Source organism: Magnolia sinica, chromosome 6, assembly GCF_029962835.1.
Source record: "Magnolia sinica isolate HGM2019 chromosome 6, MsV1, whole genome shotgun sequence".
NCBI lineage: Eukaryota > Viridiplantae > Streptophyta > Magnoliopsida > Magnoliales > Magnoliaceae > Magnolia > Magnolia sinica.
In genome coordinates, this window is record NC_080578.1 from 92,063,594 (window position 1) to 92,088,086 (window position 24,493).

The following is a 24,493-nucleotide window of genomic DNA, read 5'->3' on the forward strand; positions in this document are numbered from 1 at the left end:
GAAAAGCTCACATGCACTCTCGCGTGGATGTGTCGCTGGGCGCGGCTTCAGTGGACCCCCACCACTGCGATGCATGTACTTTAAATCCCCACCGTCTATCCGTTCTTACATCTCATTTTATTGAATGATCCCAAAAATGTAGAATATCCAAATCTTAGGTGGACCACACCACTAGAAACAGTGATGATTGAATACCCACCGTTAAAATCATCTTGGTATCCAACGGAATGTTTATTTACCATCCAACCTGTTGATAAAGCCCCAATGACCTAGATGAATGGACCACACAACTATCAGCTTGATCCAAAACTTTTGTGGCCCACAAGAAGTTATTAACGGCCAATCACCACTGTTTCCTGTGGTGTGATCCACCTGAGATTTGGATCTGCTTCAATTTTACAATCATACCATACAATGAGCTGTAAAAACAGATGGACGGCATAGATAAAGGCACATACATCACAGACGGCCCCACAGTCAGGGTTCCACCGAAGCCGCCCGTATACGCTACCCCATTCAGTATATCATACACAAACCACTGCATCGCATCACTACCAAGGGATTAGGAGCAAGATCCAAGCCGTCTATCAGATAGGTATAACCGTATAAGATAAACAAAATCGGGCTATTCGAAGCATCAGGTGGGCCACACAGCCCAATGACCTATGAAACCTCAGAAAAGTACTTTTCAGCCATCCATTATAGTTTGAAAAACATTAGTGGAGCAGCCTAAATTTTGGGGCAGATAAACTTGATAGTGCCCAACATGACGACTGCCCATCGAAGCGAACGGACAGGATAGCTCGAAATTTATCCAGAACGAGCACACACGAAAAGAGGGTGTACAGATTTCTATAAATGAAGAAGTACCGTTCCTGATAACTCGCTCTTCTGTCTCTCTAACGATTCCCACTCTCTCCACTCCACGGCTGCAGCCATACATCAATGCAGAGCATTTATTCGTTTGTTTCTGGTCTTTTCTCTCTAATATTTAATAATAATTAATTAATAACAACAATAACAACAACCATAATAACAAAAATTAAAATTAAAATTAAAAAAAGAAAATCTAACGCCAGGCAGAAGCAACGGTCAGGATTCGACCCATCCACCCAAACCCAATCCCACCACCTTCTTCCTTAACGAAGAACCCGGGGTGAGTTCGACTCGTTCCGAGTCGCGCGCGCAGCGACTCAGCAATATGGGACCCGAGCGGTCTTGGTTCGAACCCGGCCATTCCCATTCGGGCCCGCCATTTGCCGAAAACCTCACACCGTTCGAACCTTTCCCGCCCTTCTCGGGCCACCGCGTTGGCGGCTTTACGGGCAAGGCACTCCTCGACCCGGACCCGCTCCGATCCGTCGCGAGCCAGGGTCGCGTCGAGCGAGTCAAAGAGCGCGCGGTAGTGGGACCAGGACTCACCGAACCGGGCGAGGAACGGGGCCGTGTTCGTGTTGAGGTCCTGCTCGACCAGGGTCACCACCGTCGGGGAGAGGCGCTTCACGACGCGGAGCAGCTCGTCGCGGGGGTTTGCGGTGGAGACGCTCTCGTCCGGCATTCGGTAGAGCCGGAAAGCGAAATTCACCGCCAGAGACTCGTCCGGATCGCACCCAATCGACTCGCGCCGGAGCTCGGAGGGCCGGCAGCAGAGGACGTTGAAACGGAACCCAATGCCGACACGCTGGGCTAGCTTCTTGAGTCGGTCGCCGACGGCCTGAATAGGATCGGCGCCGTTGTTGCGGCCGATCATCGAGCTGGGATCCTTCACGGCGGTGATCTTGACCGTTGGTTTGGCGAGCTGACGCTCGGCGAGGGCGTGGATGAGGGTCATGTACTGGCTACCTTGACCGATGTCGAAATCGACGATGTGGATCTTGGGGTGGTCTCTGGTTGCATCGAGGATGGCGAGATTGGCCGCCATGAATCCGAGCTTGAAACAGGGCGAGGCTTCGTAGAGCATTTGGGTGGCGAGGAGATGCTCTGCGCTGCAGAGCTCGGCAATTGGAGGAGCTTCGGAAGGGTTTATGCGAGCTAGCAGCGCTGCGGCCATGTATGCCGTGAGCCTCTGTTCCTGATCGCCTCTTCGGCCATTCGACGACTGCTTCAGACGCCGGAGGATCGCTGTCGCTGCATCTATCTTCCCTTCTGAAATCGCGGTCGCAGAATCAGTCAGCAGCTGTTTCGACGACGATGATGGCGGAGACGACGATGAGGACGATGACGAAGAAGAAGATGATGTTGGAGAAGGAGAAAGGGGTTTTGGGGTGATGAGATTTTGCATAGTCTCATTCCATTCGCTGCTGGTAATCGCAGAAACAGAGCTTTCATCGTCGTTATCATCCAACAGCTGCCTTTCCAGCTCCTGCAACTGATTTCGCATCTTTTCCGAGTTGGGTTCCGCTCCAGAGGCCGCGATTCGGCTGGGAACGGACGAGAAAGAGATGAAAGACGAGTTGGGGTTGTTGGGTTGTTGTTGTTGCTGTTGCTGCTGCTGCTGCTGTTGAAGGGGAAAACGAAGCCTTGCTGCAGAAGAACAAGCAGTAGAAATTTCTGGAGAAACAGCAGAGAAATCGATAGGAGAAAGCGGAGATATCGGAGATGTTTGATGGGTTCTCTGTTTCACCGATCTAAGAAGAAGAGTCTGCTGTTGTAGCTGCTGTAGCTGCTGCAACTGCTGCTGATTTCTCTCCAAATCAGTGAGAGATCGTTTCAAGAAGGAAGGCTGCTGAGGAACGAAACCTGAAGGAGATTGAGATGGGCCAACGAGAATCCCTCCAGGTTGAGATCGGTACTGGAGTCGGACGGAGTTAGCCGATCCTCCGCCGATTCCGGCGGAGCCGTAGAAATCGCTACTTTGAAAGCCAGACATGGAAGCTCTGCTTTCTGCAGAAAAATACCCTCTTTTCCTCTCTTTTATATAAAAAGAGAGAAGAAGAGCTTCTGCATCTACGTCTCCGCTCCTTTTTCCGGTTCGTTTTATTCTCCTTTCGTTTCTCCAACTGCCAACTCCCGGTAGACTCGTGGATTTTACCTCCACTTGCCGGTTACATTCCTTCCCGGATAAAAAACTTTTATACTCTGGCAGTGCGTGATGCAGGATACGCAGGCACTTTAGAAATTGTATACGTGGCATGTAAGTGCTTCAACCAAAAATATAAATTATGGGTGAAATTTTTTTATGCTTGTTTCGTGATCTTACCAACTGATTTGTAGATATTGATTGGACGGTTAAGATGATGAATATCCAATGGTTCGATTTAAACAAACCAGTATATGAGAATCAGAGGGCAGGATTATTCAATAAACCTGATTTTGAGACTGTAAATTAGAAACTCTGGATTCTTCAGTTTTAATCAGGTTACTTGAGTTAATGTATGCCACGTGTGAGATCTATGAGTGCCTGCGTGTCAAGCGTTACACGGCGCCAGAGTATGATATAACTCCCCAACTTTTGGCTGGACTAAACTGTGAGCTCACCACCAATTATCTTCCTAAACTGTACAACTCGTCCAAGATAAATGTGGTATATTACCATCAAATTTTCTCTGAAAGATATTTCGGTTATCGGTCCCACTATTTGAACGGTCCAGATTTTCGTTTACATACTCCATATGAACGGTGAATGAGTTTCTGTGATTTAACTAGTTGTGGCGAACGCACAGTGTGATGTATTCGCTTTGTGGAATTTCAAATCCCGAAAGCTGTCTTCGTTGGCGAAGCCCCTACCATTAAAATAAAGCGAGGGAAGGTAACCGGCTAATCAGCTTCCGTGTCTCGTGGAGCACTTTATTTGTGTGCCTCCTGATTATTTATCATATGATTGGACCATCTTTAAAATGATCTGAACCATTCATCAACTGTAAAAATAATTTAATATCCTTTATTATGAAAATTAAATTTATTAGACTATTTTACAATTAAATATAAAGATCTATTCTCACGAATGAGAACCGTTGCTGGGCTTTGTCTTTTACTGTTGATTTTTTGCCACCTATTAAAAGGTTAAGATCGATTGAACATTCTGATTTTTTAGATCAAGACCCTTCACTGTAGAAAATACCAAATGGACGGTTTAGATCTCGTATATGTGTGATAGACATGATGAAATTACAGGGAGGTGCTAAAATCTGTCCCTCCAGTTCAGTCCATTTGATCAAATGCCAGAAATAAACCATGAACGTCTGGTCAGGTGACCGTATGTACCCCGGCTCTCTTCTAACGAAAGCAATCACCTAATTCTCATAAACAGACGAAAATACCCTTCTGTTGAAAATCTGTTACTTGCTTCATAAACGGTTAATGTTGTGCGTCCCTAACCAAGTGATACACGGTGGTAATCCTCCACAGTACACGTGGCACTTATGCAGTTCTTATCTAGAGGTCCAGATATCTGGCCCAGTTGCAGATGGAGCGTGATCTGAAATTCACAGAAATCGTTGATTCTAAATGTCTGATTAGTTACCGTTAAATGAACGGTTAAGGTGAATTTACCAACGATTCAACGTCAAGAGTCACTGTGACTTTATTGATATCCTCCATCTATCAAGAGAGCCACCATTGGACGGTCTGAATTGATCTACACATGTCCCATGTCCACTCCAGATAGCTGCCACCGTTTAATAACCAATCGTAGATTAACATTGTATGTTCTCACGTCCTCCCAGTAAAATTGTTTAGTGGGAAGGATCATGTACAGCCCTCAGCATGCAAAAGCTTACCATACAGCACCGTCAACATACAAACATTTCGTGTGCAGAGAAAATCAGAGCACCGTAGGAGATTAGAACCTTCATCAAGACCACATTTCAAAAAATTCAATCTGATTCATTTATCACACAGTTGTACATTGTGTCAAATCATTGACAGTCCGTTCTTTCAGTGACTGGTTGTAATTCTCATCTGATGATCTGATCGTCTTGAGATATCTTCTAGAATATTTTAATAATGGGATCCACCTATTTAACGGATCAGATGTCTAAAATATATTAGTAAATATGGTGCAGCATGGTCCGTATGGCATCTTTGGAACACTACGTGACATTCACCATTAGTATATAACGATATAGAAGTCAGCATATTCACGCGCATACATCACATGTTGAAACGTTAGAACAGGTCTACCTGGTACCTACATTGACAGACGGGAGTTGCGTGTAACCCCGTTTACACTAAGCCCGTGTAATACAAAGCTCTTTGGGACCCACCGTATTGTATATGTTAAATCCACTCCATCCATCTGTTTTTCTGATTAATTTAGTATGTTCATCTAAAAAATTGAGGAAGATCTAATATTCAATTATGCTACAACAGGGAAAACAGTGGGTATTGAATATCCATAAGGATACCCGTTTTGAATCATGATGATATTTATATATTATCTAAATCCTATGCGGTATTAACTTATGAACGGTTTAGATGACATTTTCGTCTTCTATAGATCACGCTAGGATCCAGGAAGTTTTCCATTGTAAGAAATTAAATCCCCACGGTTTTCTTTCGGTGTGGCCCATTTGAGTTTTACATCTGCCTCTTATTGAGGCCCACACTCAAAAATCATCTCGCCAAAAGGATGGACGAAATAGATTTCAAACAGAGATCCCGGTGGGCCCCACGGAGCTTTGGGTTACACGGGCTCCGTGTAACAGGGATTACACGCAACCGCGGCGTCGTTGACATGAGAGACCTTTTGGAGTCGAGTAGCGAACGATGTAGCCGTCCATACACGGTTTTGACGTCTTCAATCGTAAGGGTCGGTGAAAGTGGGCCACCACAGCTACCTATGGCCAACCAATCTTATTTTATAGATGCTTACCTCTTACTTTTTAGGGCCTGTTTGTAAATAACGGACAGGAATTCTTCACAGCACCTATTTTAGCGGAGTGTGTGAAACACCCAAGCTATGTGGGTCCCACCAAGTGTATGCGTAAAATACACTCCATCCATCAGGGTAACCCTTATTTTCTCATTAGAAACAAAAGATCAGACCGGTAAAAATTCAAGTGGACCATGTGAGTGGTGACAATGTAAAGTTGCCCCTAAAACATCTAATTTCATGATATGTGGCCCACCTGAGGTTTTGATTAGCCTGAATTTCTTCTATTAGTTTCATTCTTTTGAATAACACCTGATGAACGGTTTCGATGAAAGATACACGACGTGATAGCCCCATAAACCATCTGTGGTTGACGTACTATCCTCATTTTTCCCTTCAGTGTGGCCAACCTTAGAAGTAAATATGACTGATTTTTGTATGTATGATCTATAATCAAGGGGTGCACCTGATGGACGGACAGGATTTCACATATACAACATGGTGGGGCTTAAAGAGATTGGGTATTTTACGCGCTGCGTGAAACAGGTGTTGGAGTAGATTCCGGACCGTAAATGATGGGTCCCTGTGAGAATTGATAGGACGCTTCCTGATAAGAACTAATAGGCAAAGCATCTAAGGACTACTGAAGTATATGATACTCCGCCAGATGGCCCACTATAAGTCCCACTTCAATAGGTGGGTCCCACTGCTTTTAAGCCATTGCTGGTCCCTATTTTCCATAGAAATGATTCTAACCGTCCGATAAACACATTTGACCACCGTGATTTTATCTGTTCAATGATCTGACGGACACGATTGTTGTTGCCAATCAAACCTTACCAATGGCCCACTCATGTTAGATCACGCAGTTTGAACTGATCCGATCACCGTACACGTGTCCTACCTAAAGGAAAATAGCCTGAGAACTACAATACCGGGTCTTACACATCAACCACCCTTGATAACACGCTTTCTTCACACGCTTCCTCCGCTGAAGCTCTTTATAATACCCAGCTTGCAACCAGACTTTTTTTACACGCTTCTAACTGGATTATTCTCCATTAGACGGTATTGACTCTTGATTTGTTACAATATCTGGATCGATCAATCTGAACCATCCATTCCATCGGGCCTTCTCTAACAATCATGGGCCTCCAATTTTTGGGTCCCGTTTGAAGAATAAGGCTCAATGGTCCATGTTTTCAAAATAAAAATCTATTGTCCAATGGCTAGGATCATCCAATTAGTGTACTTTTCACATCATGAGCCATCCATCGCAGAGCCCATCAAATGAACGGTCCTGGATTATAGTGGTAGGACCATATCCAAGTATAGCTTGGAGTAACAACCAATCAAAGATTAATTCATTACACAACGAACTTAAAAAGCCTTCCACTATCGTGAAACCATTCGTGCACGCCCACAACGAAGATTGCTCGCTTGCAGCACGCATTCCATGCACATTTTGAGAGTAGAAAACGTGATAATTTCGCAAGCATGTGGGGAATCTGATCCGTTCATAAGTTAGAACCCTCTGTACATATGATATGACACAAAAATTAGGTCTATATGAGAAATACGTAGGCCACTACTGTAGATTGAATGTGGAATCTTAGCATGGTTTTAAAATCTGTTTCTTATTTCCAATTTGGGTCCCATCCTTTCAGTCAGTAATATTCAACCCACTGGGTCCCACCTTATGTACGGTTTAGATGACTCACATCCTTTCCATATTGAGATAATATGCAGCATGTGAAGAGGCGTGTAGAGATAGTGAGTGTGGTGCTAAGAGAGAACTGTAATTTTAGGAACTATCTGGTTTCGGTAAGCACACGTGGAAACAGAGCACACGTGTGTGAGATCCAACCTTTCCATCAGTAGAGAACAGCGTCCAGATCTTCTACTCTAAAAATTAAAACATTTAAATTTTCAAGTGGCCCACAACATCCAAAAAAAAATTGGTAGTTACAAAAGTATATTTAAACCGTCCGTTTGTTTTATATACTGAGACCCATTCGAGAATCAAACAGATCTGATAAATGTGTGGCCCATCTGATGGAAATATCAGATCTAACACACTATTGCCACATCAGCACGTGTACTTAAAGCGTGGTTGGTCAGGTACCTCCACAAATAGATCCTAACATGAAAAGGGCAGTTCCGTCCATTAGGAGTTAAAAAACAAATATCCTGAGGACTTATTTGTAAATTGAAGAAAGATAAGGGGCATTGAAGGAGTTATGTGGGCCACAGAAATATCAAATAAGGTTATATTCGGTTGCGTGCAGGCATCTGCTTGAATTGGTTAGCAACCGAACCATCCAACCACCCACCCTTTCTTTAACTTTCTCCGCATTTGTGGATGTACGATAGCCATCTATGAGGTGGGCCACGAGAATCCATCTATCCACTTGACACGTGTACGGTCAGGACTGAATGTTCCATATGCACGCCAAACCCCACCACTGCTTTTCTCTTTCTACCCCAAATATATTCCAACTCTCCTAACTTTTAACGCATTATCGTTGAAAACGAGTAGACCTATGTGCGTTGCACACCATCTGCTGACTTGTACTTAGATTGTGGTGAAGGTCCACTCAAAGCATGGGCTGCGCTGGGGATGGATGGTGATCTGACCATCCATTGAAAATTTGTCTGAATTCAGTCGTGAGTGCATGGTCCATTTAGGTGGGTCCCAAAATTTGGACGGTCTGGTTTGATAGTGCTGTACGCTATGTGTGGTGGATGAGTCACCACCGTTTAAATGTGGAGAACTTGCACATGGTAGTCTAGCTGGATTGGCGGACCGGAATGGAGTCGGATTGCTGGTGTATAGCACACAGCAACGAGGTCTGGTATTGTGTGCTACTAGAAAAAATTGTGGACCATCATGGTGCATTTGTTTCATCCACGCCGTACATCCCGCTGGCTGCTTGGTTTGTTTTCAATTATGCAAGTGTAATGGAATAGATACATTCGAACCTATTAACTTTGACCCCACTCACCAAAATAAAAAGATTCTTAATCATATATAAGTTGATAAGATATAAGATCTGCTGCGTATTCACTCATTTGCAACAATTTATAATAATCAGGTGATAATTGAAAGGTGAGGTTCTTATTTTGAAATGGGTTATTTTGTGACTTTTTCAAAAAAAGACTCATGATTAGTCATTAAAAGTAATAGAAAGAATGTCTATTAAAAGAATTGTTTGATATTGAATAAAGGATTAACTTAGTATATGAGTGTAAATTTGGATTACAATTAAATATTATAATTAAGAATTACTGATACTTGATTATTGTTATTCTTAACATAAGTTGAGATAAAAGATAAATTAATAAATTTTATTTGATTGATTGTTGTTGGATATTCTTCTCTATCACATTTCTATACTATTTATAGACTTATGTTGTAGTTTATTATTTCAGTTTATTCTTCTATTATTGCAACTATTACGGTAATCCAAAAGCCTTTCTAAATTCTTCTCTTCTTTACATTCTTCTTTTAATACTTTTCTCTTTACGACAATTCCTCTTCTACCTTTCAGTGTTTTTCAATTACTCATTTCACTTTCATACACCTTTCGGTTGCTCATTTTACTTTTGTACATGTTTCAGCCAATCATTTTATTTCTGGATATCTCCCGTTTATTTCCTTTCGTGCCTTTTGACTATTTGGTTTACCATACCTCCTAACTATTTCTTAGGTACATCTTGACTATTTGGTTTACTTTTGAATATCTCTCAACTGCATTCTCTTTTATCATCTTATTAACTCTAATTGCATAAAAAATTACTTCAGAACATTCTTAAAGATTTCAAGTATGCTGCATCTTTCCTCTACTATCACATTATTTTTTACTGAATTTATCATAAACAATTAAATATATAATACAACACATTCATTTTCTACATTATTTACAGTACAATCCTAATAAATGAGGATGAAATAAATCTCAGGAGGACCACGCCATAGGAAAGATCGAAGGGTGATTGAATGCCCACCATTAAAAATTTCTTAAGATATGGTTAATGTTTATTTGCCATTTAACATGTTAATGATTTCACATGGACAAAACACACATATCATCTTAATATAAAACTTTTGTACCCCCGAAAGTTTTCAATGTTGGTTGTTCAATCACTGCTACTTTCCGTTGTGCGGGTGACTCGGGGCTTTAATTTAATTCACTTTTTAGCCTGTCCTGCGATTATCTGAAAAAATAGATGAACAGTGTGGATAAAATACATACATCAGGGTGTCTTGTGCTACACCACGGTGTCCCAGTCGGACAAGCTTCCTGGAGCATGTTGTGTATGTAAAATCCACTTCTTCCATTAGGTGAGAAACATAATGTGGACCGTACATACATGATATATGCCCAAATAAAGCTGACATGTGGCCCACCAATGGGGAAAAAAATGTAAAATTACTAACTAAAGTGCTAAGCCTTTTTTTTTTTTTGGGGAAAACAGGACAGCTTTTTTTTCTCTCTTCATTCTAGTAGTTACACCTGATTAAGAGGTTTGACGAAACATACACACCACGGTGGCCACACAAACATATCTACGGTTAGCATATTATCCAGGTTGTTACATGTGGTGTGGCCCACCTGACCGGTGGATTTAGCTGATCTTCGTCTTTATGATTTAACAACGAGGATGGAACCTGATAGACAGAGTGGATTTACATATACAACATGGTGGGCCAGCTTAAAACAGCTGCTGGTGTAGAGGATTCCAGTCCCCGATTGGGAAATCCTTCTCGGGCTTTCACAAAATCCATTGCCTACCCGATCTTAGGATTTCCCCCCCTTCCGAAAATAACCCGGACAATCCATCGCTGGTCCCGCATAAAGCGGCGAAGATTAGCAAGGGCAAAACTGTCATTTCAAGCTCGGGTGTTACGGGCTAGCTGCCGGTGCTAACCGGCTAGGATATCCGTCCGTACGATGAGCCACTATTCATTACCGGGGATAGCAGGTCGGATACGGGTGGTTAGTCACGTCGGATCAGAGGCGCTTGGCGACGTCATGCAAAAGGCTTTAAAAATTAAAAAAAAAACTGCAACGCCTTTTTGCAGAGCGCCGTAATGGATGGCATGCCGTATGCGTGCTCCTTTTTCGCTTCTCTGTCAACCGTTGGATTGCGTCGAGATCCTCGTTCTCGCCTAGACGCTAATCTAGGACTAGTGGGGCCCACATGTGGACCCACGTCAGAGGACCTACGTCAGGAGTCTTTTCTACCTCCTAAAGGCTCCAAAGGCGTGTTGAAGTGTTAGGACCATCCGCCTCGGAGTATGCCATTCACAGTACATGGAACATGGTTCCATGCACCTTCCATGACGGTACATTCATCATGTGAGGCCCACCTATCTATCACCTGCTCGAAAAGTAAGGTTGGGCCATTCAACAGATAAAATCATACCTATTCTATAAGTGGGCCACACTATAATTTGGTGGGAGTATATATACTGAGTATACGACGTTATGAACGGTCCTGATCTTTCACATTTTTGTCACATTGGCATGCTTGCTGCGAATTGTCTCATCTGTCTTTACTCGCGCGAATCTCTTTAGTGTTTACTCGGGGCGTGCTATAGTTTGGTGATGCAAAGTCAACAGAGCATGCACGGAATCGAGCTGATTCCGTGCCTCTGAAGGCACGGTAAACACGGTGCATCTGCATTGTTTATTGTACACGTGTCATAGAAAGATACAATCAAGACCATACATTCATCATGTACACAATAATTGTAGATTCCTAGATGTATATTAGGTGGTAGAAAGACTAAAAAAATACAAAAATAAGAGTACAAATGCTAACAATGGTTCACATTCGACTTTAAAATGTTCACTAATTAGACGGCTAGATTTGTCCGATCAAGTTGATTATTGTAAATTATTCAATCTATAGTGGATCCCATGGGATGAACAGTCTAGATCTCATCCATATTTTCTAAATGAGTAAAAAATGTGAAGGCTAGGAAACTCCAATGCTTCCGTAGACCAGACCAAGAGGCACTGAACCAGTGCCATGTACGTATATAATAGCTAATACGCTGACAGTTAGAAAATATGTAGACATGTACGTAATCTGCATGAACACCGTAAAACATGGTAGATCAATCTCTCCACATTACACGTGCTAGGTTGATCTGAATCAATCAGGACTGTTCATCTAGTGGACCCTAAGGAATGGCTGTCAAAACAACGGTGGAAGGTGTAATGTACAGAGATAGAGTCTACCAAATTCAGAATCCCGAGGTCTACCTTACTTTATCTCTGAAAACAAAAGCTCTGCGAGTACGTGAGGTACGTTGGAAATGTGAGAAGAGCTTCTGATGACCATCTTTTTGTAGGGTGGGTAAGGGTTTAATGCACCTCATTGTACCACCGGCTTTGGAAAACCCACATGCGTGTACAATGCGTCTCATGCACACGCCACCATGTATCCCAAATTAATGTGAATTTGCAGTATCCAAGCCGTCCATCAGATGGGATTGACCGTGAATATGTTATTCCCTAAAAATATATTTCGTTCATTAGGAAGGTGGTCCACAATTTTAAAATCAATTGGACGGTTAAAAAGATTATGGTCGGGTTTTTTACATCTGTATGATTTTTTCATAATATGTGGTCCACATGACAAGTATATTTAACTAATTTTTGGGAAATAGTATCTACGTAGTCATGCCAATTGAATGAATGGATTGGATCACATACAAATCTGACATGCTTGTAGATGTGTGGCCTCAGGAGGATACTGAGTTGTACACGCGTGTGAGCTTAGCAAAGTTCTTGTACCACATCCACGTGTATTCCCCCTTGAGTAGAGTTTGGTGTGCTTTGTCATGATGCATTAAAGAGATGTAAGTTATGAAACGTACACGTGGCATACAGGATGTGGATCCACCGTCAAAATTCTGGATAGAGTAAAGCTTGAAAAATCTGAGTCCACAAAATACAAAACAGTTGGTGGCCATGGATTGGACAGCCAATAAGGTAGGGAATACTCACTGGGCTAAGTACGGGAAGCGTAAAACAGCTGGGCCAATGAATGTTATTTTTGACCTATGTGTCAGCTAAGGCTGTCAATGGGTCCGTTCGGGTTCGGTCCCATGTGAACGACGCACTAACCGGTTTGGGTATGATGGTTTTGTGTCCTCATGGGGGCCATAGTCTTACTCTGTAGGGGCAAACATGAGACTAAGCGGTATGGAATTGTATTTAGTGTCGTACCAATTTCGTCTGGTGTTTGGAAACGGATAGAGTGAAGTGAAATTGCTCAGTTAACTTCCTCAACTGATTTGAAAAAGCTTGACTGGCATCGACTCAAAACTTGGTTTGAGCTGAGTTGAACTGATATTTTGAAAATTTTAGGCCAAGTACGAGGTCATGGCAACGCAGCTCAAAACTTGACTTGATTCAAATTGATTCAGACTCAGAGGAGTTTCACCACCTATGGGTTTCGAACCCAAGACCTTGTGTTAAAACTCCTCAAAGTCTACCACTCGGGCAAGGATTAGAACACAAGTTTCAAGTATTCCTAAAATCAACAAGTATTTCTAAAATGAATGTGTAATCAATCAAATATTATGAATGGAAATTATGTTTTTAACTTTTAATGATAATTTAGCTATGACATTATTTTCTCATTTTTATGAGTTTTTTTTATCATTTGACTTTTATCATAAGCCATTTTCCAACCCTACTAATAAAAATCCTTTAAAAAAATTGTTTACCCTCTCACCCTTAAACCTTACCTAAATACAAGTTTTACCACCTCAATCATCTAATAAGAAGATGTCATGTGTCTAAAAACTTTTTAGAGCCGACCGTAACAGTCCGCATTGTATTTTGCTCCCTACCTACTCTAAAAATAAACAAAATGTCATCACCTTAATTATAAATACTCATTTACACTTTATTTATGTTGCTTATTACTTGTTACATTCCTAATTCCCTCCCTCATATACTCTTATTGTAGTTTTGATTTATTGTTTTGTTATTTTATTTTTTCAAGAAATTAATAATATAGAGCTAAAATCTCAATAATCATAAATTCTATAGAAGTAAAGACGATTCCTTTGTATGCATAAGGAAGGGTGCATGCCTCTTATCTTCATTCTCAGAACTTGCAGGCATATATCATGTAGAGTTATTCAAATCCAAACCACATATCTTGAGCATTAGGCCATCATGGTTCTATGATATTTAATTTGTTAAAGATTCTAAAATTTTGGCTAGTGGCATCTTCATAAACTATTTTCATCTTCTTATCACATATCATTCTAGTATGCTCACTAGCCTATTTCAAAATATTATATTAGTAAAACCTAACTCGAATGGACAATTACTGGTATGACCCAAATGATGAATGTCATGGATGAATAATTAGAACCTTTGTAGCATGATTAATATGGATCATTAATTTTTTTAGACGTTAATTAAAAGATTAGATTCTTTAATGAAAGTGATTTTCTAAGAGAGATTGGCAACCAAAGGGTAGGGACCACATGATGAAAGATCTAGGTTAAAGATCAGACCACTTGTATTATGATCAATTTAAACCATCCATTTCCTTATGCATTGAATTGACAATAAGGATAATCTACTATAATTTATTTTTAAGATGGATGAGCAACCAAGGGAAAAACCTACATGATGGAAAATCGATGTGATGATTGAACTATTCATAAGATGAACAATATGAATTGTCCAATTCCCTGACCATTGACTGGAGGGTTGAGATCATCCAACAAAAGTGAATTTCTAAAATGATAAACAATCAAGGATGGGACAACATAATGGATGTTTAGATCAATAATTGGATGATTTGTAGTATCATACATATAGGCATTCATGTTGTTGTGGGGAAAACCAAACTGGTTCCTCACACGGGAAGAACGACTGACTAATTACGAGAGAAGCGCCTCCGAACTGGGGTAATCGAAGGTCTAAGACGGATTTCCGAGCCGAGCTGCTAGAGCACAGGACTCGGAGATAGAAACATGAGCAGTCCCTTTAATGCAGAGATGAGCCCCCGAGCTGAGTTGTTGGATGATAGAGCTCGGTAGGGAAAGATTCATCTCACCAAGAGCATCTACAACACAGGGAAATAACCTGTAAGACAAGAAGGTTGAAATTCAAGTTCCCCCGCATTCCGAGTAGACCCGTTCGACCACGGACAAGACGGTATGAGTAACTTAGAGGAGATTATGCCTAAGATCTGGAAAAGGAGGGCCGACCTGATCTCGACCGAAGATTAGGCCGACCGAGGCGGGCTCAACAATATTTTCGAGAGTGGTTTCCCATCTAAACAGGGACTCTCCAACGTATCCCATTAAGGTACGATGGTTTTAGAACTGCCCAAAGACCCATAAGTACAACTACCATAAATGAATGGAGGTAAGCTCAAAACCAATATTCTAGTCTTTGATCCAAGTCAACCAACCTAACTTAAGCATCGGAGAATGCACAGCCAACCACCGTCACTCCCTGTTGTCCCTATCTCTCTTGTCTTTGCAAGTCCATCAATGGCTATACCTCCATGATCAATTACATCTATTAGCCAAAATCTAGCAACAACACATGTAATGTTCAAGATCTTCTAATAAGAGTGACTTGGTGACTTTTTATAGAATGAGAGCTCAAGGGTGAGAACTATAGTTATGAAACTTAACGACTTGTTCAGAGACTCTACTTAAAAATAGAGGTAAGTTGCTATGAAACTCATTAGGAAGTTGAACCTTGTTTAGACTCGAGACGACTTGTAAGGCCTATTTGGATACCACCAAATAAGTTACTTATTTTACTTACAACAGTAGATAAAGTAAATTTGGTTTAAAATTAACTATAAGTAACTTTTTATTACTTAAAGTTAATTAATTACTTTAAATTAATAAATAGAAACCAAGATAAGTTACTTTAGGCATATATATCTTATCTTAAGTAACTTACAATCCAAACTCACTGTAGAGTCAACTCGACCTGTAGGTTGATTCAACATAACTAGAACTAAGTCACTCTATAAGTTGATATGTTTTCAAATAAAATAAATAAGCAAGATTTAAAACTGTGGCCTCAAGCAATCAAGGCGCAACTTTTGTGATTTAGTTTGGTTCTTTTCATATCATAACATCTCAAAGTATCTACTTTTAGTGCAATATTATTTCTAGTTTTATTTGTTAAATACTTAGTCAAGTTGAATTGAGTTTTCAAGTTTTTGAATGATAGTGAGAACCACATATGAAGGATGGTCTAGAGTATGATCTGTTTACACCCATTTTCAACATCCTAACATGGATCAATAGAAAGATGCCACCATGTGGAGACACCACATGTTTGACATATGTAGAATTTGTACTCACACTTGAAGAGATTTGTTTCTTATCTTCCTTTGGTGTTACTTATTTTGTCATTAATGTGATGATACTGGCTCTTATCAAGCTCTTTAATAGGATGAATCACTGCATGCCATGTGATTACGATTAACGTGCCTATTAAATAATTGTATGCTTGGCATGCATATAAAAGACTCACCGGGTGAGCTCTGCAATTTATTTTTAAAAAAAAATATTTTTTACAATCACCTACTCATGCTGCAGTGGAATTTCACCACTTATGCGTACTCAAACCCTTGATTGGGTGTTGAAACTCATGTTGTCTCTCAAAATCCTTTCAAAATGGGAGATTTTCTCATAGACGCTTGGAAAACCAATAAAGATCCAGTAGATTCCGAAGAACAAAGGGCCCAATCAACCTTTCTAGCCATTCATGGTTTATTTGCCATCCAACCTTTTGATAATGTCACATGCACATGAATAAAGGAAAAATATAAATATCAACTTGATCCAAAACCATTAAGTTAATGTAAATAATTAATATACCATCCTTTAATGACTAAAACATTTTTAAGGGTTGGTATGTGGTAGGAAGATCAATTCCAAGAAATTAAAGCCGGCCTGCATATGGTGTGAAACTGTGAACGTCCCTCCATCCTAGCCCAACATGCTTTACATGCGGAGCTCCACGTCGCACATGGGAGAATAGTGTCGTAGTCAAAGTCCCTTCGTATACATTGATCTGTAAAAATGGATGGACGGCATGAATAAAACATAGGCATTACAGTGGGCCCCACAGATCCCATGCCAGCAGGGCACATTTGATGATCGTGGATAGACGTACGAATATGCCACGTGTGTGGTGTTGGTTTGACATAATCTAATAAATGGTGGCAAATGCACATTCTCAGCCACCGAAGTTTTCTCAACCGTTGAATTCCAAGGGAAAGAACTCACGGGCCGAATCAAGATCGTTGAAGAACTCAACGGCTGCAAACCACGAGAATGGGTGCTCCGTGACCCGTTCAAAAGCCAAAGACCCTTACATGTATAGGATGTGAAATGCGACCCAAATCCTCATGTTCCAGCCAGGGGCAATGTGTCACGAATGGAGAGATCCTGATCGTCCATCTGGTGGGTCCACGCTGTCTGCCTGTGGCCCAAAGTTCAGATCATCATGTGGGCCACAGATATGCGAGAAAAATGGACGGTTAGAACGTGTCCAATGAACGCATTGCCCAGCTGATGACGACGGTCCCAATTTTCCTGCAGTCCAAGTGTGGCCTACCTGATGAACAACCTGGATCTGTCGCACGAACATGCCACGTAGGCACTTGTGAGTTGTGAGGAAAGTTTTTACAAATGGCTACGCGCGCGACTCGCCTTAGATTTTGTGAAAAATGAAGCGTCAAACATCTAGAAACTGAACCCGTGCGGGGGACGCGGATTAGCCACCGACACGTTGACAGCGAGACTTGCTGCTGAAGTGACGTCACCAAGTTCTCTGGGGTCCACCATGATGTATGTGTTGTATCCACACCGTCCATCCATTTGGAGAGATCATTTTAAGATATGAGACAAAACATGAGGCAGATACAAAGCTTGAGTGGACCCCACCATGGAAAACAGTGAGGGTTGAGTTTGGACTTTGGAGTGTTCCTTCGTTCAAGAAGGAGGAAATATTTGATACTCTGGCGGAGTATTAAGCTTCATACACATGAACTTAAAAAATGCACACGTAAAACGCGTTTAGACCAAATCAAAATGGCCGAATTGTGATCCCTACTTCTGATGGACGCCAATGTTCTGACTGCTCCGCTCTTTGACATCTAATGAACAGATATTGACGGTTCAAATTCAACTAATCAATGCCCAATGATCACAGCTTATTTATATGTATATCTATAGTCAATCTACCTTTGGGTTTTTGACTTATCTGCAGTCTATCCAAGGATTTGGATGGCTAGATTTCAGTTGACTGTTTGTAACATTCACAGATTCTGAGTGCATGTGTATTAACCATCACACTCTGCCAGAGTATCCAACAATATATGCAGCAGCCTCAGGAAAGTGGAAACTACATTGTGACAACCCGTCCACTGTAGGAGTACCATGCATTCAGACCACAGCTGGGCATCTAGGCCGAGTTGGACCGAGTTAGGGCTGACCGGACTTGACTCAGTTTTGAAATAGACGTTACTTAGAACTTGTCCCGACTTAGTATTGAGTCTAGCATGTTTGGCCCAATTCAAGTCCAGGTCTAGCCTGGACTAACCCAGACCAAGTCTAACCTGGTCACATGTACCGAATCAGGTCGACTCAACTTAGTACTGAGTCTAGCGTATTTGGCCCAATTCGAGTCTAGGTCTGGCCTGAACTAACCTAGACCAAGTCTGACCTGGTCACATGTACTGAATTAGGTCGACACTGAAGGTATCCTTAAGGGCATATTTGATTTTTCAAAGCATGTGTAAATCCCCTTGAAATGGGTAATTATTACCATTTCACCCAATTGAAAATCCATCGTACCTACTACGTTGGAAACCAGTTCAAAAGATCTCTTTTATATTTGTGAACCCTAAGGTGATGTATATAATATATTCACTCCATCCAACCGTTTTAGTACAATATTTTAAGGCATCAGTCAAAAAATGAGGCACATCGAACACTCAAATGGCCCACACCACAAGAAATAATGACCCTAAGAGGTTTTTAATGGTAGGTATTCGATTCCCTTTTTCCCGTGGCATGGTCCACTTGAGCTTTGGATATGCCTCATTTTCTGGCTCTTGCCATAAATACATTAGGCATAATAGATAAACAGTGTGGATAAGAGATATACATTACGGTGGGACCTACAAATGTGTTGTGCTGTTCTCCATTTTTCAGTCAAAAAAGCATGTAGTGAATTCAAACGTTGGAAAGAGTGAGGTAAATACAGAGGAAATAATCATTAGTTATTTGCACAATATTTTCCGTTGAATTGAAAAATTGAACATGCCCTTAAGTTGAAATTACAACTCAAAACCTAAGTGCATCTATCAGAATTACATACTTTTTATCAACTACACGGCATCTCAAATCTAAAACATTAAATGTAAGTTTGTTTTTTTACACGTACGGGTCAAGTTTCGGATCGTGGTGAGTCAATACCGAGCTAGATTTTGGGTCAAGTCGAGTTATTGGGTGACCTGAACTGCATCTCGGTATGAGTTCGGATTGGATGAAGTCTACTCGTTCAGATTGACGACTCACCCACTCGGTTTGGGTCGGTCAGGTTAATTTGAATGAGTTGGATGAGCCGAGGCTGCCGAGTTGAATCGTCCTGTCTCCAGCTCTAATCCAAACCATCAAAATTATAGTCCCCACAAAGAATAGGGCATAAGCAAAAAAATAAAAATAAAAAGTCACACGGATTGGATTATCCGAACCGTCTGGTCGGCAGCATCAATGTATGTTCACCTATCCAGGCCTTCCAAATTGTAGTCCCATCAGTGAATGGAAATGGTCCATAAATTACACAGGTTGGATGATCCTAACTGTTGCATTAGCAGCCACCAAACGAATGTTGAAAAGAAAATTGTCAGATGTCCAAATTCAACTGCCGAGATCAGACGATAAGTATTTAAGATTGTTCTACCCAAATGGCCCCACAGCTTGGACGGTATGGATCGGTGTGAATGATAGGCGGACCTTGTTGCATGATCACATGATCCTGACCGTCCCTTTAGTGGGCGTCATCATGGTTGACGGTGGTCTAGAAAATCAACTGATCGGACAATATTATAGCCGCAAGGTTTTCCGTTGAAGGCGTATAGTTGACCAATTTCGTTTTCCTACTGATTTGATATTTGTATGGTGCTCATCGAGTGCAGGGTCACAAGATGGACGGTTCAAAACATCTGTCCCGGCAGCCATGTGGGCCTATCATGATAGCACCTTTTTACTTTTATGATTTAGCTGTGCGGCGCTTAAGGAGTGCTGTTGGGAATTTGTATTTTATATGCCAGTGAGGATGGTCTATGTTGGAAGGACAGGGAAATCCTGGCCGTCGCTTCTCATTGGTACATGTCATTGTTGATGGGGAAGAGCTCAAAACAGGTAGATTTTTTATTTTTAATTTTCCTTCCAAATAGATTGCGTATTGCACTACGTAACTTTCAATGCATGATTATTATTTTTTGGGTGCACCATCATTTATTTATCAGATTCACATCATCCATTAATTTTTGCGGATCGTTTTAGAGCATGAGCCCAAACATAAGGCACATTCAAAGCCCAATTGAACCACCCGGCTCTGTGTGGGGATTGAATGAAACTTTCCTAGAGCCAAGCATGAGGTTTACTTGCCATCTAAGCTGGTCATAAGGACAGATTGGATGAAGGAAAAATACAAATATCAGCTTCTTTTTTTTCTTTGTTTTTGTTAGCTTGTTAGTACACCCTTACTGTCAGTTCACACTACGCTGTTAGCAACCCCCAGTAGGGAATCGATCCCAATACCTCAGTGCTGGAATGTGGTATCTTTCATTCAGTCTACCATTCGAGCGATGTAAAAACACAAATTTCAGCTTGATTAGAGCCTTATGCGGCCTTAAAGTTTTCAATGGTATACATCACAGTGTGGTCCACTTGAGCAATGAATATGCTATGTATTTGGGCTCATATCCTATGATCTGAAAAAATGGACACAAGGTGTGGACATAAGAAAATAGGTCATAGTGGAGCCCAAGAACATTTCACACCTGAAGAAATTTTGTTGCTTGTTGTGTAGTGCAATACATTCCAAGAAAGGAGAAGAAAATCATATTGACATGTAAAACTTTCCCGGGCCCATCATGATGTATGTGCCAGATCCACACCATCCATCCATTTTCAATGTTATTTTATGTCATGAAACTAAAAATAAGACAAATCCAAATCTCAACTGGGCACACCATTGGAAACCGTGGGAATTGGATGCTACTATTGAAAGCTTTTTAGGGCCACAAAAGCTCTCATCAAGCTGATATGTGTGTTTTCCCTCCACCAAGTTTTGTGACCTAATGAAGAAGTTAGATGGCAAATAAACTTACCCGTGGAGCTTAGGAAGGTTTTAACATTAGTCATTGATTCCCACTACTGTCAGTGATGTGGTCCATTTGTTCTGGTGTTTCTCATTTTTGGCCTCATTCTCTAGATTGATCTAGAAAAATTGATGGATGGTGTGGATCTAACACAAATTATGATAAAGCCCAAACAAGCTTTGCGTGTTAAAAATTTTATTGTATACTAGATAATCTATCATAAAGAGAAGAGAAAATCAGTATGTTTTATGAGCTACAATAACTGAGAATAGCATGGTAAATGAGAAACAGTGGCGCTGAATTTTTGTACGCCATCAATATAAACTATTGGCACTCTTTAGGTCCTGTTTGATTTTTTATTTCTGACGTAACTGTGATGTAAGTAACATTTATTATTTACATTATGTAAATAGCATGTCATTTTAATTCTCATCATTTCTATTTCATGTTGTTTGGAAAAAAATAATTGAAAATCCAAAAAATCTGCAATTATGATATATCTGTGCCGTTTGTTTTTTTCAAGTATTTTCAATGAATTTCAGTTGTCCTCAGTTTGGTGGTTTGGCCCACCCAAGTAAAGCACTTCCTTATGGCTGAAATATTGAAATTATCCTTCATGTATTCCAAATGACCACACAAATATTGAGGGTTTTTCATCAAAGGAGGTTTATAATAGATGAGCCCACTTCATGCATGGATCTTAGCCCCGAGTTCTCACAAATGGGGACCATGATTCTTCAATTGAAGTTGTTTAACTGATGGGATGCATTGTGGTTGAGCCATATCAAATTCTTCTCCTATATTTCAAATTGCAGGAGTGGTGGGCCCCATGGACATTAGTTAGTAATATGGATGGGGTAGATAAAACATATAATTAATGGCGGGCCCTACAGAGATTAGTCAGTAAGATAAGCAAACAAAGCTACTTAGTGCACAATCTGTTGTACATCCCACATATGAACAATCTAAAAGGCATATGAAAATCATGGTTGAACTGATGTTCCACTCACAATCGACCCACCCAAGCAATGATTTCTAGGTGGACCACACCATAAAAAATAGTGGTAATTGAATGCAAACCACTAGAAACTTCTCAAGGACCACAAAAGTTTTGAATCAACCTAAACTTCTATTTTCCCTTCATCCATGTTTGTGTAACCTAATCAACAGCTTAGATGGCAAATAAGCATTATAGTCTATTCGAGGAAGTTTTTAATGGTTGGTGCTTAATCAACATCATTTTCTGCAACTTGGTCCACTTAAGATGTGGATCTACCTCATTTTTTTGCTCATGCCCTAAAATGACCTAGCAAAATGGATGGACAACATTAATAAGTCAAATACATCATGGTGGGGCTCACAAAGCTTTCCCAACACCAACCAATATGGAGTAGGACCAAAGTGGTCACTACCTAAAATGTGCTAAAAAAAGTCCTTTTCAGCGTAATTAGTGGTAATTAGATTCCAATTCACATCAAATATCCCCCTCTCAAATGTCCCCACTCTCATTTATTCACACTCTCAAAGCGGCCCCTAAGTTACAAAATCTACAATGCTGTGGTCCCATCATACGCATGCTTCCATCCTGCCTGCCCCAAGAATTCAAAGGCTAGTACTGAACGGTTCAGATGGTACAAGTGGGGCCCATCATCTAGCTACTCTGCTTTCTAGACATGACCATTCAAAATTTATCATGCATTTAAAACAATGGCCAAAAAAAGCCAAAAAAGTACATTGGATTATGTGGTTATGGTTGTCCATCTAGTATGACTTCAAGGTCTGATCATGCACAAACAAAATCCTATCTTTCAGTTAACATATGGGACCACATTTTCCTTGATACTAATGATGAGATGAGATAAAAACTCTTCAATCTTAATTACAACAGAAGACTAGTGATGCATGAACTGAAGTAGAAGTGCGTGATCAACGCAGATTAAGGCCTACCAAATGAACGGTCGAGGTTCATTTGTTGGAGGAGTAGAGAGAATCAAATACCTCACCATTTCATATTTCTTTGTTGCAAAAGGTAGACAGGAAGGGAAACAAGGTTGATGAACTTGTTTTAGTGGAGTAGATTGAGTGGAACTCACTTCTTACCGCTTCCACATGGGTCCCATCAATGTCTCTTTTACCTAAATCTATTCATTATCCACATATATAAGAGTACCATTTTAATTATTTTTATACAGTACGCATAGTGAACATGTATGGTGATCTGAACCATTGATCATGTGGATCTCACGTGTATGGACGATAGGACAAAATTTGCAGTGATTTAGCCATTCTGGTGGCCCAACTGTGGGTTTTGCTCATTGAGTGTCGACCATGGATATGTTTTGATCAAATAGATAGAATAGATCAATCCTCATGTCGATTACCGCCTTTCTCAAGGGGATAATTACTTTAAATTCACGGAGTTTCTCTAAACTCCCCACAGAGGTTCTTCGAATCCACGAGGCAAAATAGAAACTAAAATAAATCTTAATAAATATGAAAATCAATTAATTGATGATAAAAATGAAATTACAAACCTTTGAATAGTAATCACAAAATTAGGAAGAAGTTACATAATCAAACTCAAACTCAAATAGTCAAACTCCCTAAAAACATGACTTATTATAAATAGTAAACTGACATAGCAGGGTTGGTTGGCTAAAGTAACTTCTCCCAAAAAAATCATACAAGGTACATCCGATAATTTATTTTGGTTTGTGAGATATGTCTGTTTTAGGGTTTTGATAATCTTGATCACTTCCGCTTTCAATCAAGTCTTCTCTAGTCTATCTTAGACATGAAAGTGTCCACAACCCGCTCTATATCAAATCCTCTTGCTTTTTGGGATGCCACCCATCCATTTGGTGGTCCAGTGAGTCAACAGTCTTGTAAGACTATGCGTACTTCACAGCAAAATGGAGTTGCTTGAATGTGTCAGCAGAGTACACCATTGCAAGACAATATTTATAGTTGGGTGTGACCATTTCTCCATCGGGATGTTTGGCATGATGAGAAGCTATTTATACTCTGGCAGAGTACACACACTTGATGCACAGGCATTCAGAAATTGTAAATGTGGCATACATCAACTCAAATTAAACTGGTTAAGTTGCTTATAATCCTAAAATCTGAGTCGTTGATCAGTCCAAATGGGCATTTGTTTGTTGAAACAACAACCAAGTATTTTTCATTTTTAACTGTCCAAAACATGTCCACCCATCCAATAGTCAAAGGGCTAAATAATCTTAATCTTAATAACTAATTCAAGAT

General features: G+C 40.6%; 1 protein-coding gene across 1 annotated transcript; it reads right to left on the reverse strand.

Moving 5' to 3' along the window:
- Positions 1-955: 955 nt before the first annotated feature.
- On the reverse strand, positions 956-3,148 carry LOC131249069 (scarecrow-like protein 8). The gene has a single exon (XM_058249634.1). It carries the CDS (start codon positions 3,131-3,133, stop codon positions 1,070-1,072), a length of 2,064 nt encoding a protein of 687 aa, XP_058105617.1. The 5' UTR covers positions 3,134-3,148; the 3' UTR covers positions 956-1,069.
- Positions 3,149-24,493: the final 21,345 nt, after the last annotated feature.